Source organism: Heptranchias perlo, chromosome 5 (assembly GCF_035084215.1).
Source record: "Heptranchias perlo isolate sHepPer1 chromosome 5, sHepPer1.hap1, whole genome shotgun sequence".
Classification (NCBI taxonomy): domain Eukaryota; kingdom Metazoa; phylum Chordata; class Chondrichthyes; order Hexanchiformes; family Hexanchidae; genus Heptranchias; species Heptranchias perlo.
This window is the reverse complement of record NC_090329.1, coordinates 6,807,807-6,823,229: the sequence shown is the minus strand read 5'-3', so window position 1 is coordinate 6,823,229 and position 15,423 is coordinate 6,807,807. Positions and strand designations below refer to the sequence as shown.

General features: G+C 45.7%; 1 protein-coding gene across 3 annotated transcripts in view; it reads left to right on the top strand.

Moving 5' to 3' along the window:
* fbxo9 (F-box protein 9) overlaps positions 1-15,423 on the top strand; it is a 124,644-nt gene that overhangs the window by 20,549 nt on the left and 88,672 nt on the right. For 2 of the 3 annotated variants that reach the window (XM_067983996.1, XM_067983998.1), the window contains exon 2: positions 5,010-5,090. In XM_067983996.1, coding sequence (XP_067840097.1) covers positions 5,010-5,090 — 81 coding nt within the window. The remainder of the gene's footprint in view (positions 1-5,009; positions 5,091-15,423) is intronic. The other variant, XM_067983997.1, reaches the window with a different exon arrangement.

Genomic DNA, 15,423 nt, shown 5'->3' with positions numbered 1-15,423 from the left:
CACATGGCCTCTCAAGAAACTGTATTCTCATTATATTTTATAGTCAGCAATACCCTTATCTGCTCGGGGGGGGGGGGGGGGGCAGACGGTACTAAGCCCCTGCACAGCCAACTTAATTATCAACATACCAAGGCTTAAACGTAATTACACAATTGTGTCTTTCTGTGTGTGTGTGCTGTAGCTACCCCATTATGGGAGCCAAGGAGTTAACATTGGTCAAATATCCATCATGCATTTCTTCTTTAATATGGTCAAGTAACTGTTCACGCATTTCTACATTAACATGGTCAAGTATCTGTTCATGCATTTCTACAACACCTTGCTCCCTGCTCTCACTAATAGCCCACCAGCTACCCAATTAATTTGACTGCTGAACGTCCATTCGGGATATAGGAACAGGAGTGGGCCATTCAGCCCCTCGAGCCTGTTCCGCCATTCAGTGAGATCATGGCTGACGTGTATCCTAACTCCATCCACCCACTTTGGCCCCATTTCCCTTAATACCCTTGGTTAGCAAAAATTTATCGATTTCAGATTTAAAATTATTAATTAAGCTAGCATCTGCTTTTTGTGGGAGAGAGTTCCACACTTCTGCCATCCTTTGCATAGTGTTTCCTAACTTCTTTCCTCAATGGCCTGGCCATGATTTTAAGGTTACGTCCTCTTGTCCTAGGCTCCCCCACCAGCAGAAGAAATTTCTCTCTATCTACTATATCAATTCTTTTCAAAATCCTAAAAGTCTCGATCATAACACCCCTTAACTTTCTTTATTCCAGAGAATACAAGCCTAGTTTATGTAATCTGTCCTCATAATCTAACCCTTGGAGCCCTGGTAACATTCTGGTGAATCTGCGCTGCATTCCTTCCAAGGCCAATACATCCTTTGTAAGATGCGGTGCCCAGAACTGTACACAGTACTCCAGATGTGGTCCAACCAGGGCTTTGTAAAGCTGTAGCAAAACTTCCTCCCCTTTATATTCTGGCCCTCTTGTTAAAAAGGCTAACATTCCATTAGCCTTTTTGATTATTTTTGTACCTGACTACTACATTTGAGTGATCTGTGTACGTCGGCCCCTAAATCTCTTTGGACTTTCACTGTTCCTGACTCTTCACCATTGAAAAGATACTTGGATCTATCCTTTTTTGGTCCAAAATGGATAACTTCACACTTACCTGTCTTAAAATCCAGCGGCCACAGTTTTGCTCGCTCACTTAATCTATCAATGTTTCTTTGTAATTTTATGCTCCTGTCTACACTACTTCCTATGCCACCAACCTTTGTGTCGTTATTAATATAGATTTCCATACAGATAGATTCTTGTGGTTGGGCCAGCCCAGCCAGTTATCAGGCTAGTTAGCAGCCTGTCAATGAGGGACACCTAACTCGAGGATCTCCCTTCAAGGGAATAACATTGACATGTTTAAAATTTTCCTGAGTCAATTTTCTATATAAATTAAAATGAAGAAGTACTTGGAATAACAAGTGCTCGCCCTAGCTTTCCTTCCCTTTTAAGCAACTGATCAGCAAGTGTCTTTGTAATCTTTTTCATTTCCAAGTATTTGAGAGTAAAAGTCGTTCTCCTGTATTTAATAAACATTTGGGTTCATAGATTGACATGAAGTTAACAAGTCACTCGGTCCAGATGGAATGCATCCTAGGTTGCTGAGGGAAGCTAGGGTGGACATAGCAGAAACTCTGACCATAATCCTTGGATATGGGAGTGGTACCAGAGGACTGGAGGATTGCACCTGTTCAAAAAGGGGAGAGGGATAAACCTGGTAACTACAGGTCAATCAGTCTAACATCAGCGGTGGGGAAACTACTAGAAACCATTGTCGAGGACAAAATTAGTTCTCACTTGGAGAAACATGAGCTAATAAGGGACAGCCAGCATGGATTTGTTAAAAGCAAATCGTGTCTGCCTAACCTGATTGACAAATGTAAGGAATCTTACAACACCAGGTTATAGTCCAACTGTTTTATTTGAAAATCACAAGCTTTTGATTTTCAAATAAAACAGTTGGACTATAACCTGGTGTTGTAAGATTCCTTACATTTGTCAACCCCAGTCCATCACCGCATCTCCACATCATAACCTGATTGAGTTCTTTGATGAAGTAACAGAGAGGGTAGATGAAGGTAGTGCAGTATATATGGACTTTTGAAAGGCATTTGATAAAGTACCATGTAACAGACATGTTTGGAAAATAGAAGCACATGGTATTAAAGGAACAGTGGTAACTTGGGTACGTAATTGGCTAAAGGATAGGAGGCAGAGAGTAATGGTGAACAGATGTTTTTCTGACTGGAGAGAAGTGTGCAATGGTTGGTATTAGGATCATTGCTTTTCTTATTTAAAAAAAATGACCTGGATTTAGGTATAGGGAGTATAATTTTGAAGTTTGCGGATGATACAAAACTTAGCAACATAGTAAATAGTGACCAGGATAGTAGCAGACTTCAGGAGGACATAAGCAGACTGGTGAAATCGGCAGACAAATGGCAGATGGAATTTAATGTGGATAAGTTCAAAAAAGGGTGTAAGGATAAACCCAGCAACTATAGGCCAGTCAGTTTAACCTCAGTGGTGGGGACACTTTTAGAAACGATAATCCAGGACAATTAACAGTCACTTGGACGAGGGTGGATTAATTAGGGAAAGCCAGCATGGATTTGTTAAAGGCAAATCATGTCTAACTAACCTGATAGAGTAGTTGAGGGCAATGCAGTTGATGTGTATATGGACTTTCAAAAGACGTTTGGTAAAGTGCGGCATGGTAGGATTATCATCAAGATTGCGGCCCATGGAATAAAGGGGGCAGTAGCAACATGGATACAGAATTGGCGATGGGACAGGAAACAGAGTAGTGGTGAACGGTTGTTTTTTGGACTGGAGGGAGGTTTACAGTGGTGTTCCCCAGGGGTCAGTGCTGGGACCACTGCTTTTCTTGATATATATTATTGACATTGACTTGAACTTGGATGTACAGGGCACAATTTCAAAATTTGCAGACGACACAGAACTTGGAAGGGTAGTAAACAGTGAGGAGGATAGTGATAGACTTCAAGAGGATATAACAGGCTGGTGGCATGGGTGGACACGTGGCAGATGAAATTTAACGCAGAAAAATGCGAAGTGATGACTTTCGGTAGGAAGAACGAGGAGAGGCAATATCAACTCGAGGGCACAACTCTAAAAGGGGTACAGGAACAGAGAGATCTGGGTGTATATGTGCACAAATCGTTGAAGGTGGCAGGGCAGGTTGAGAAAGTGGTTAAAAAAACATATGGGATCGTGGGCTTTATAAATAGAGGCATAGAGTACCAAAGGTATGGAAGTCATGATGAACCTTAATAAAACACTGGTTCGGCCACAACTGGAGTATTGTGTCCAGTTCTGGGCACCGCACTTCAGGAAAGATGTGAAGGCCTTGGAAAGGGTGCAGAAGAGATTTACTAGAATGATTCCAGGGATGAGGGACTTTAGTTATGTGGATAGATTGGAGAAGCTGGGGTTGTTCTCCTTGGAACAGAGATGGTCGCGAGGAGATTTGACAGAGGTATTCAAAATCATGAAAGGTCTTGACAGAGTAGATATAGAGAAATTGTTCCCATTGGCGGAAGGGTCAAGGACCACAGGACATAGATTTAAAGGTGATTGGCAAAAGAACCTAAGGTGACATGAGGAAAAACTTTTTTACACAGTGAGTGGTTAGGATCTGGAATGCACTGCCCGAGGGGGTGGTGGAGGCAGATTCAATCGTGGCCTTCAAAGGGACCTGGATAAGTACTTGAAAGGAACAAATTTGCAGGGCTACGGGGAAAGGGACTAGCTTGATTGCTCTTGCATAGAGCCTGCGTGGACTCGATGGGTCGAATGGCCTCCTTCCATGCTGTAACCTTTCTATGATTCTGTGAATTGTGAAATGATGCACTTCGGGAGGAACAACATGGAGAGGCAGTATAATCTAAATGGTGCTAATTTGAGGGGGTGCAAGAGCTGAGGGACCTGGGGGTGCATATTCACAAATCTTTGAAGGTGGCAAGGCAAGTTGATAAGGCGGTTAAGAAAGCATATGGGATACTTGGCATTGTAAATAGGGGCACTGAATACAAAAACAAGGAAGTCATACTAAATCTTTAGGAATCACTGGTTAGGCCTCAGCTAGAGTATTGTGTACAATTTTGGGCACTATAGGAAGGATATCAAGACCTTGGAGAGGATACAGAGGCGGTTTGCCAAGATGATACCAGGGATGGGGGACTTCAGATATGTGGAGAGACTGGAGAAGCTGGGATTGTTCTCCTTAGAACAGAGAAGGTTAAGGCGAGACCTAATAGAGGTATTCAAAATTATGAGGGGTTTTGATAGTTTCTCCCTACTCATTCTATTTCCTCTGGCAAGTGGGTCGGTAATCAGAAGTCATAGATTTAAAATAATTGGCAAAAGAACTAGAGGGGAAATGTGGAGAAATATTTTTACACAGAGGGTTGTGAAGATCTGGAATGCACTACCTGAATTAGATTCCGTAGGAACTTTCAAAAGGCAATTGGACAAGTACTTGAAGAGGACTAATTGCAGGATTATGGGGAAAAGGCTGGGGTGTGGAACTAAATTGGACAGCTCTTTCAAAGAGCCAGCATGGCACAGGCATGACAGGCTGAATGGCCTCCTGTGCTGTATAATTCTATGATTCTATATTACCTGAATTCCCTGCTTGATTCTGATCTTCAGCACGCCTTGGACATATGTGGTGTGTATATACAATATGTTAGTATGTTCATGGTGACATACAGTAATCTTGTTCAGTTGCTGTATTTTGGAGGTTCAAATATGTTTTTAAAAATTGTAGATATTATGACCATCGGCAATTGTATCTTTAACTTTTCATTGCGTACGGAGAATAAGGGCCTTTTCCAACCCTTTTTTTTCAAATTCAAATGCTTCATATTGCCTTTGATTGATTTTCTGCGTGTCACTAAGAAAAACAATTTGTTCTTTTATTAGCAGGTAGACAGTGAAAAAGATCACTATACTGGTGTCATTAATGTTGAAGGAAACGAAAGGCCTGAAGAAGCAAACCTTCAGGTAGTAATCTTACTTTGTTTTTTAAAAACATTGAATTAATTTTCCGTATTGCATCATTCTGCCAGAACTGTAGAGCACATGTGCGTTTACCAAAGAATTCTATTTAACAATCCATAACAAAAACAAATTCTGTTGGACTTTGATTATTAACAGTTTATGCAGTGACATTTTAAATAAAAATCCGTATGTAAATATAAAAGAAAGAAAGGAAAAAAGACTTACATTTATATAGTGCCTTTCATGACTTTAGGACTTCCCGAAGTGCTTCACCACCAATGAAATACTTTTGAAGTGTAGTCACTGTTGTAATGTAGGAAACGTGGCAGCCAATTTGAGCATAGCAAGGTCCCACAAACAGCAATGTGATAATGACCAGATAATCTGTTTTACTGATGTTGATTAAGGGATAAATATTGGCCAGGACACTGGGAGAACTCCCCTGCTATTCAAAATAGTGCCATGGGGTCTTCTACGTCCACTTGAGAGGGCAGACGGGGCCTCGGTTAACATCTCATTTGGCACCTCTAACAGAGCAGCATTCATTCAGTACTGCACTGGAGTGTCAGCCTAGATTTTGTGCTTGAGTCTGTAAAGTGGGACAACCTTTTGACTCCGAGGCGAGAGTTTTACCACTGAGCCACGACTGACTCATCATGTACCATAGAAAGTTACTGCAGACTAGATTTTCTGATTGGCTTTAACACCAGCATTAACTTCTTTGAAACTAATGGGTTAATGCCGATGTTAAAGTAATGCTGATCGAAAAATAAAAAAGTTGTGTGAATCCTTATATATCCATGGGTAGTGTTCTACATTTACACAATAAAAGTCCACATTCCGGTTGTTGCTGCTCCCTGTATAATTATATTCACCTTATTACGATGATCAGAACTAGCAAAAATACTAGTTTTCTACTATGGTGCTAGACTTTATTTTGAATCCCAGTCTTGATGGATATTTGTAATCAGGCTTACCCTAGACTTTGTCAGCCTTAGCTGAATTGTTGACAGATGATGAAAAAATGGGGAGCTGGAGAGAGAAGCAGGTGGGGTAACCCATACTTTCCCTGTGTGCTTCTTAGCAGATTGACCAATGAACAGGGTTAATGATGTCCACAGATTGTTCTGGTTTCCTTGCTGAAAATGTTGACTTGGATATGAGAGTCCAACTGGGAGGTTTAGCATTCAATTTATTATGGTTTCAAGGCTTTGTTGTGAATATTTTCTTGCTATTAGCTTTCCATTTAAATTGATACTAGTCAGTCTCTGATGACATTGCACAAGGACAGCCAAGAACAGGTGTAGCCTTCAAGTAAAGTGGAGTTAAAGGGTAGGGGATAGAATCATAGAAAGGTTACAGCACTGAAGGAGGCCATTCGGCCCATGGAGTCCATGCCGGCTCTATGCAAGAGCAATCCTGCTAGTCCCACTCCCCCACCCTTTCCCTTAGCTCTGCAAATGTTTTTCCTTTCAAGTACTTATCCAGTTCCCTTTTGAAGGCCGTGATTGAATCTGCCTCCACCACCCCCTCGGGCAGTGCATTCCAGATCCTAACCACTCGCTGTGTGTAAAAAAAAAAGTTTTTCCTCATGTCACCTTTGGTTCTTTTCCCATTCACCTTAAATCTATGTCCTCTGGTTCTTGACCCTTCCGCCACTGGGAACAGTTTCTCTCGATCTACTCTGTCTAGACCCTTCATGATTTTGAATACCTCTATCAAATCTCCTCGCAACCTTCTCTGTTCCAAGGAGAACAACCCCAGCTTCTCCAGTCTATCCACGTAACTGAAGTCCCTCATCCCTGGAATCATTCCGAACCAGTGTTTTATAAAGGTTCAACATGACTTCCTTACTTTTGTACTCTATACCTCTATTTATAAATGTAAGGAATCTTACAAAACCAGGTTATAGTCCAACAGTTTTATTTGAAAATCACAAGCTTTCGGAGATTCACTCACTCACCTGACGAAGGAGATAATCTCCGAAAGCTTGTGATTTTCAAATAAAACTGTTGGACTATAACCTGTTGTTGTAAGATTCCTTACATTTGTCCACCCCAGCCCATCACCGGCATTTATTTATAAAGCCCAGGATCCCATATGCTCTTTTAACCACTTTCTCAACCAGCCCTGCCACCTTCAACAATTTATGTACATATACCCCCAGATCTCTCTGTTCCTCTGCCCCTTTTAGAATTGTGGCCTTTAATTTATATTGCCTCTCCTCGTTTTTCCTACCGAGAAGCGACACCTCGCATTTTTCCGCATTAAATTTCATCTGCCACATGTCCGCCCGTGCCACCAGAGTGTCTATGTCCTCTTGAAATCCATCACTATCCTCCTCACTGTTCACTACACTTCCAAGTTTTGTGTCATCTGCAAATTTTGAAATTGTGCCCTGTACACCCAAGTCCAAGTTATCAATATATATCAAGAAAAGCAGTGGTCCTAGTACCGACCCCTGGGGAGCACCACTGTACACCTCCCTCCAGTCCGAAAAACAACTGTTCACCACTACTCTCTGTTTCCTGTCCCTTGGCCACTTCAGTATCCATGTTGCTACTACCCCCTTTATTCTATGGGCCGCAATCTTGATGATAAGCCTACCGTGCAGCACTTTATCAAATGTCTTTTGAAAGTCCAAATACACCACATCAACTGCGTTGCCCTTATCTACCCTCCATGTTACCTCATCAAAAAACTCTCAAGTTAGTTAAACACGATTTGACTTTAACAAGTCTGTGCTGGCTTTCCCTAATCAATCCACACTCGTCCAAGTGACTTGATTCTGTCCCGGATTATCATTCCTAAAAGTTTCCCCACCACCGAGGTTAAACTGATTGGCCTATAGTTGCTGGATTTATCCTTACACCCTTTTTTGAACAAGAGTGTAACATTTTCAGTTCTCCAGTCCTCTGGCACCACCCTCGCGTCTAAGGATGTTTCGAAGATTATGGCCAGTACCTCAGCAATTTCCACCCTTACTTCCCTCAGCAACCGAGGGTGCATCCCATCCGGACCTTTCTAGCTAAACTTTCTAGTACCTCGTCACCAATTTTTAACCCATTCAGTATTTCAACTATATCTTCCTTTATTGAGATTCTGGCAGCATCTTCTTCCTTGGTAAACACAGATGCACAGTACCTCAGCCATCCCCTCTGCCTCCATGAGTAGATCTTCTTTATGGTCCCTAATCTGCCCCACCCCTCCTCTTCAGGCATGTTTACATACCTGTAGAAGACTTTTGGATTCCCTTTTATGTTGGCTGCCAGTCTATTCTCATACTCTCTCTGCCCCTTTTTCAGTTCCCCACTGAACTTTCCATATTCTGCCTGGTTCTCACTTGTGTTATGAACCTGACATCTGTCATTCCCCCCCTTTTTTTTGCTTCATCTAACTGTCTATCTCTTTTGTCATCCAGGGAGCTGTGGTTTAGTTGCCCTACCTTTCTCCCTTGTGGGAATGTACCTAGACTGTACCCGAACCATCTCCTCCTTAAAGGCTGCCCACTGTTCAATTACAGTTTTGCCTGCCAATCTTTGATTCCAATTTATTCTGGCCAGATCCGTTCTCATCCCACTGAAATTGGCCCTCCTCCAATTGAGTATTTTTACTTTAGAGTCCTTTTCCATAGCTATTCTAAACCTTATGGTACTATGATCGCTGTTCCCTAAATGCTCCCCCACTGACACTTGCTCCACTTGGCCCGCCTGATACCCTAGAACCAAGTCCAGCAATGCCTCCTTCCTCATTGGGCCGGAAATGTACTGATCAAGAAGGTTATCCTGAACACACTTCAAAAATTCCTCCCCCTCTTTGCCCCTTATTATTACTTCAGTCTATATTAGGATAGTTGAAGTCCCCCGTTATAACTTCTATAGCTTTGCACCTCTCTCTAATTTCCCTGCAAATTTGCTCCTCCATACCTTCCCACTAGTTGGTGGCTTATGGAATATACCCAGTAGTGTAACGGCACCTCTTTTTAACTCTAACCAAATAGATTCTGTCCTTGATCCCTCCAGGACATCCTCTCTCTCTCTCGAGCAATACAATATTCTCCTTAATCAGTGCTGCCACCATCCCCTCCTTTCTTTCCTTCCCTGTTGTTGACCGGAGGTCACCGGTTACGGTTACTGGCTTACTACAAAGAGAAGAGTCAATTCTCTCTTAACTCTCAATTCGCTTTATTCATGCCGTTAGATCATATACATATAGCTTATATGTCTGGTTAGATATAGACATGCAGTTTGCACCAGGTTATACAGTTTTATATCCAAACTAGGATCTAAACGCTATACGTCTGGTTAGATATAGACATGCATTTTGCACCAGGTTATACAGTTTTATACCCAAACTAGGATCAAACGTACACCCACTAGGTTTCTCTGACACTCCCTGAGTAGTCACAGAATATAAAGGATAATACCCGATAAGGAGAGCTGACACTGGCCAGGCGTTCCATTCTCTCTCTCTCTTTCGACATCGTCTCTACGTCCCCGACGTAGGTTCTTCCACTTCCGCGATGGTTGGTCTCCGGAGTCTTCGCTCTGGCTCCACGCCCCAGATTCTTCATTCTTATTCCGAATCTTATCTCTTCAAGCTGTGTTGTCTCTCTCCCGTTGGTTTAGGCTTGCTCGCCTAGTCTGTGTCTTCTCCTCATTGGCTCTGTCCCAAGGACTTAGCTCTTTACTCCTTTACTCCTTTCCTAAATAAGGACTTGTGTCTTATCACATCTCCTTTGTCTTTCACGAAACTTAGCTAATTCAAACCGGTTCCAGCCAGCTCAGGCCAGCGACTGAACTCAGGTTACTTCAGTTCAGTTGCTCTTGCCTGTGTGTCAGCAGCTGGGAATCTCAGGTTACTGCAGCCCCTGGCCAACACTGTCTTTCCTGAACACCTTATATCCAGGAATATTTAGGACCCAATCCTGCTGTTTTTTGAGCCAGGTTTCCGTAATTGCCACGATATCGTGTTCCCATGTGGCTGTTTGCGCCTGCAGCTCACCAATCTTGTTTACCACGCTTCGTGCATTGACACACGTGCACTGCAAACCAGTTTTATGCCCTCTCTTAGTCTGATCCCACCTAACACCGTACTATTTCTTGCTTTAGTACTATCTTTCTCTACCGATCCTTTGTGGCCCTTGTTTCTTCTTTCCAGTGCTACATCCTGGTGCCCATCCCCCTGCCAAATTAGTTTAACCCCCTCCCCACCACACTGCACGAGCAAACCTCCCCGTGAGGACATTGGTTCCAGTTCTGTTGAGATACAACCTGTCCGACCTGTACAGGTCCCATCTCCCCCTGAACTGGTCCCAATACCCCAGGAATCTAAAGCCCTCCCTCCTGCACATCTCTCCACCCACGCATTCATCTGCTCTATCCTCCTATTTCTATACTTCCCAGCGTGTGGCACCAGGAGTAATCCGGAAATTACTAACTTTTGAGGTCCTGCTTGTTAATCTCTTTCCCAACTCCTTAAAATCTGCCTGCAGGACCTCATCCCTCTTTCTACCTATGTTGTTGGTACCGATATGGACTACAACCTCTGGCTGTTCACCTCCCCCCTCCAAAATGTTCTGCAGCCGCTCAGTGACATCCTTGACCCTGGCACCAGGGAGGCAACATACCATCTTGGAATCATGTATGCGGCTGCAGAAACACCTGTCTGCTCCCCTAACTACAGAATCCCTATCGCATTAACGGGATTGGACAAGGCATTAACGGGATTGGACAAAGTCAGCATGGGTATATGAAAGGGAAAACATGCTTGCAAATCTTTTGGAGTTTTTTGAGGATGTAATTAGTAGAATAGATAGGGGAGAACCAGTGGATGTGGTGTACTTGGATTTTTAGAAGGCTTTTGATAAGGTCCCACACAAGAGGTTAGTATGCAAAATTAAAGCACATGGGATTGGGGGGAATATACTGGCATGGATTGAAAATTGGTTAACAGACAGGAAACAGAGAATAGGAATAAACAGGTCTTTTTCCGGGTGGCAGGCAGTGACTAGTGGGGTACTGCAGGGATCAGTGCTTGGGCCCCAGCTATTCACAATACATATCAATGATTTGGATGAGGGAACGGAATGTAACATTTCCAAGTTTGCAGATGACAAAAAGCTGGGGTGGAATGTGAGCTGTGAGGAGGATGCAAAGAGGCACCAATGTGATTTCGACAAGTTGGGTGAGTGGGCAAGAACATGGCAGATGCAGTATAACTTGGATAAATGTGAGGTTATCCACTTTGGTTGTAAAATCAGAAAGACAGATTAATATCTGAATGGTGATAGATTGGGAAAAGGGGAGGTGCAACGAGACCTGGGTGTCCTTGTACACCAGTCGCTGAAAGCGAGCATTCAGGTCCAGCAAGCAGTTCGGAAGACGAATGGCATGTTACATAAGAACATAAGAAATTGGAGCAGGAGTAGGCCAATCGGCCCCTCGAGCCTGCTCCGCCATTCAATAAGATCATGGCTGATCTGATCCCAACCACAAATCTAAAGAACACAAGAAGTCGGAGCAGGACCCGGCCACATAGCCCCTGGGCCCTCTCCGCCACCCACAGCTTCATGTCCAATTTCCTGCCCGCTCCCCATAACCCCTAATTCCCTTTACTTCTAGGAAACTGTCTATTTCTGTTTTAAATTTATCTAATGATGTAGCTTCCACAGCTTCCTGGGGCAGCAAATTCCACAGACCTACCACCCTCTGAGTGAAGAAGTTTCTCCTCATCTCAGTTTTGAAAGAGCAGCCCCTTATTCTAAGATTATGCCCCCTAGTTCTAGTTTCACCCATCTTTGGGAACATCCTTACTGCATCCACCCGATCAAGACCCTTCACAATCTTATATGTTTCAATAAGATCGCCTCTCATTCTTCTGAACTCCAATGAGTAGAGTCCCAATCTACTCAACCTCTCCTCATATGTCCGCCCCCTCATCCCCGGGATTAACCGAGTGAACCTTCTTTGTACTGCCTCGAGAGCAAGTATGTCTTTTCTTAAGTATGGAGACCAAAACTGTATGCAGTATTCCAGGTGCGGTCTCACCAATACCTTATATAACTGCAGCAATACCTCCTTGTTTTTATATTCTATCCCCCTAGCAATAAAAGCCAACATTCCGTTGGCTTTCTTGATCACCTGCTGCACCTGCATACCAACTTTTTGATTTTCTTGCACTAGGACCTTCATTGCAAGAGGATTTGAGTGCAGGAACAGGGATGTCTTACTGCAGTTGTACAGGGCTTTGGTGAGACCACATCGGGAGTATTGTGTGCAGTTTTGGTCTCCTTATCTGAGGAAGGATGTCCTTGCCATGGAGGTATTGCAACGAAGGTTTACCAGACTGATTCCTGGGATGGCAGGACTGACAGGCGAGATTGGGTCGACTGGGCCTATATTCACTAGAGTTTAGAAGAATGAGAGGTGATCTCATCAAAACATATAAAATTCTAACAGGACTAGACAGACTAGATGCAGGGAGGATGTTCCCGATGGCTGGGGAGTCCAGAACCAGGGGTCACAGTCTCAGGATACGGGGTATGCCATTTAGAACCGAGATGAGGAGAAATTTCTTCACTCAGAGGGTGGTGAATCTGTGGAATTCTCTACCACAGAAGGCAGTGGAGGCCAAGTCATTAAATATATTCAACAAGGAGATAAATACATTTCCAAATGCTAAAGGGATCAAGGGATTTGGGGAAAAAGTGGGAACAGGGTACTGAGTTAGATGATCAGCCATGATCATTTTGAATGGCGGAGCAGGCCAGAAGGGCCGAATGGCTTACTCTTGCTCCTATTTTCTATGTTTCTTTGCGATTGCTGTCCTGCTCTTCCTCCCCCCCCCCCCCACCGCTGTACTGCTGAGCCACGCATGGTGCTATGGTCTTGGCTGCGGCTACACTCCACAGAAGAACCCTCTCTCTCACCGGTATTCAGAACTGAATACTGGTTTGAGAGCAAGATGCATTCAGGGGACTCCTGCACTACCTGCCTGGTCCTCCTTGTCTGTTTGGCGGCCACCCAGTCCCTCTCTGCCTGCACTCTCTTAAGCTGTGGGGTGACCACCTCCTGAAACGTGCTATCCACGTAGCTCTCAGCCTCGCGGATGCACTACTGTGTTGCCAGCTGCTGCTCAAGTTCCAAAATCCGGAGCTCGAGCTCCTCCAGCTGACGACTCTTCCTGCATCTGTGGTTGTCCAGGACACGGAAAGCGTCCTGAAGTTCCCACGTGGCACAGGATGTGCATTGCACGGGACTGAACTGTCTTGCCATGCCTCGGTTTATTAGATTATTAACTGAACTTAACAAAAATAAACTAAAGATTTAAAATAAACACGCACCAGCTACCAAACAATCAGCTTCTTCTCTTATGCTGACGACGTCACTTTTGATTTTCTGACCTCCCTCCCTGAAGCCCCTCGCTCTTTATCCGATCTGACGCTCTGCCCCGAACTCCAACGAGGTCCGCTCTCCTTACCTCAGGCGCTCTGATAATTGGAGCATAGCACTTGGAGGTAACTGGCCGCCCATTTTAAAATCTTACGTTCAGTCCTCATACACTTGATTTTCTATTATTATATTTAGTTAAACAGTAAAGCCGAGAGCAATTTGGGAAGCATCTCTCTCCCCTTATCCTCTTTCTCTCTCTTTCCCCTCGTCCTCTTTCTCGCTCTCTTTCCCCTCGTCCTCTTTCTCTCTCTCTCTCTCTCTCTCTCCCTCCCCTCGTCCTCTGTCTCTCTCTCTCTCTCCCCTCGTCCTCTTTCTCTCTCTCTCTCTCTCTCTCTCTCTCTCCCCTCATCCTCTCTCTCTCTCTCTCCCCTCGTCCTCTCTCTCTCTCTCTCCCCTCGTCCTCTCTCTCTCTCTCTCCCCTCGTCCTCTCTCTCTCTCTCTCTCTCTCCCCTCGTCCTCTCTCTCTCTCTCTCCCCTCGTCCTCTCTCTCTCTCTCCCCTCGTCCTCTCTCTCTCTCTCTCTCTCCCCCCCTTGTCCTCTCTCTCTCCCCCCTCGTCCTCTCTCTCTCTCCCTCCCCTCGTCCTCTCTCTCTCTCCCTCCCCTCGTCCTCTCTCTCTCTCCCCCTCCTCGTCCTCTCCCTCTCTCTCCCCCCCCTCGTCCTCTCTCTCTCTCTTCCCCCCCCCCCTCGTCTCCTCTCTCTCTCTCCCTCTCTCTCTCTTCCCCCCCCTCGTCCTCTCTCTCTCTCTCTCTCTCTCTCTCTCTCCCCCCCCCCACCACCGTCCTCTCTCTCTCTCTCCCCCCCCCCCCCTCGTCCTCTCTCTCTCCCTCCCCCCCTCGTCCTCTCTCTCTCTCTCTCTCTCCCCCCCCCTCGTCCTCCCTCTCTCTTTCTCCCCCCCCCCCCCTCGTCCTCTCTCTCTCTCTCTCTCTCTCTCTCCCCCCCCTCGTCCTCTCGCTCTCTCACCCCCCCCCCCCTCGTCCTCTCTCTCTCTTTCCCCCCTCGTCCTCTCTCTCTCTCTCTCTCTCTCCCCCCTCGTCCTCTCTCTCTCTCTCTCTCTCCCCCCTCGTCCTCTCTCTCTCTCTCTCTCTCCCCCCTCGTCCTCTCTCTCTCTCTCTCTCTCCCCTCGTCCTCTTTCTCTCTCTCCCCTCGTCCTCTTTCTCTCTCTCCCCTCGTCCTCTCTCTCTCTCTCTCTCCCCTCGTCCTCTCTCTCTCTCTCTCTCTCTCTCTCCCCTCGTCCTCTCTCTCTCTCTCCCCTCGTCCTCTCTCTCTCCCCCTCGTCCTCTCTCTCTCTCCCCTCGTCCTCTCTCTCTCTCCCCTCGTCTCTCTCTCTCTCCCTCGTCTCTCTCTCTCTCCCCTCGTCCTCTCTCTCTCTCTCCCCTCGTCCTCTCTCTCTCTCTCTCCCCTCGTCCTCTCTCTCTCTCTCTCTCCCCTCGTCCTCTCTCTCTCTCTCTCTCTCTCCCCTCGTCCTCTCTCTCTCTCTCTCTCTCTCCCCTCGTCCTCTCTCTCTCTCTCCCCCCTTGTCCTCTCTCTCTCTCTCCCCCCCTTGTCCTCTCTCTCTCTCTCTCCCCCCCCCTCGTCCTCTCTCTCTCTCTCTCCCTCCCCTCGTCCTCTCTCTCTCTCCCCCTCCTCGTCCTCTCTCTCTCTCTCTCTCTCTCTCTCCCCCCCCTCGTCCTCTCTCTCTCTCTCTCTCTCCCCCCCCCTCGTCTCCTCTCTCTCTCTCTCTCTCTCTCTCTCTCTTCCCCCCCCTCGTCCTCTCTCTCTCTCCCCCCCTCGTCCTCTCTCTCTCTCCCCCCCTCGTCCTCTCTCTCTCTCCCCCCCTCGTCCTCTCTCTCTCTCCCCCCCTCGTCCTCTCTCTCTCTCCCCCCCTCGTCCTCTCTCTCTCTCA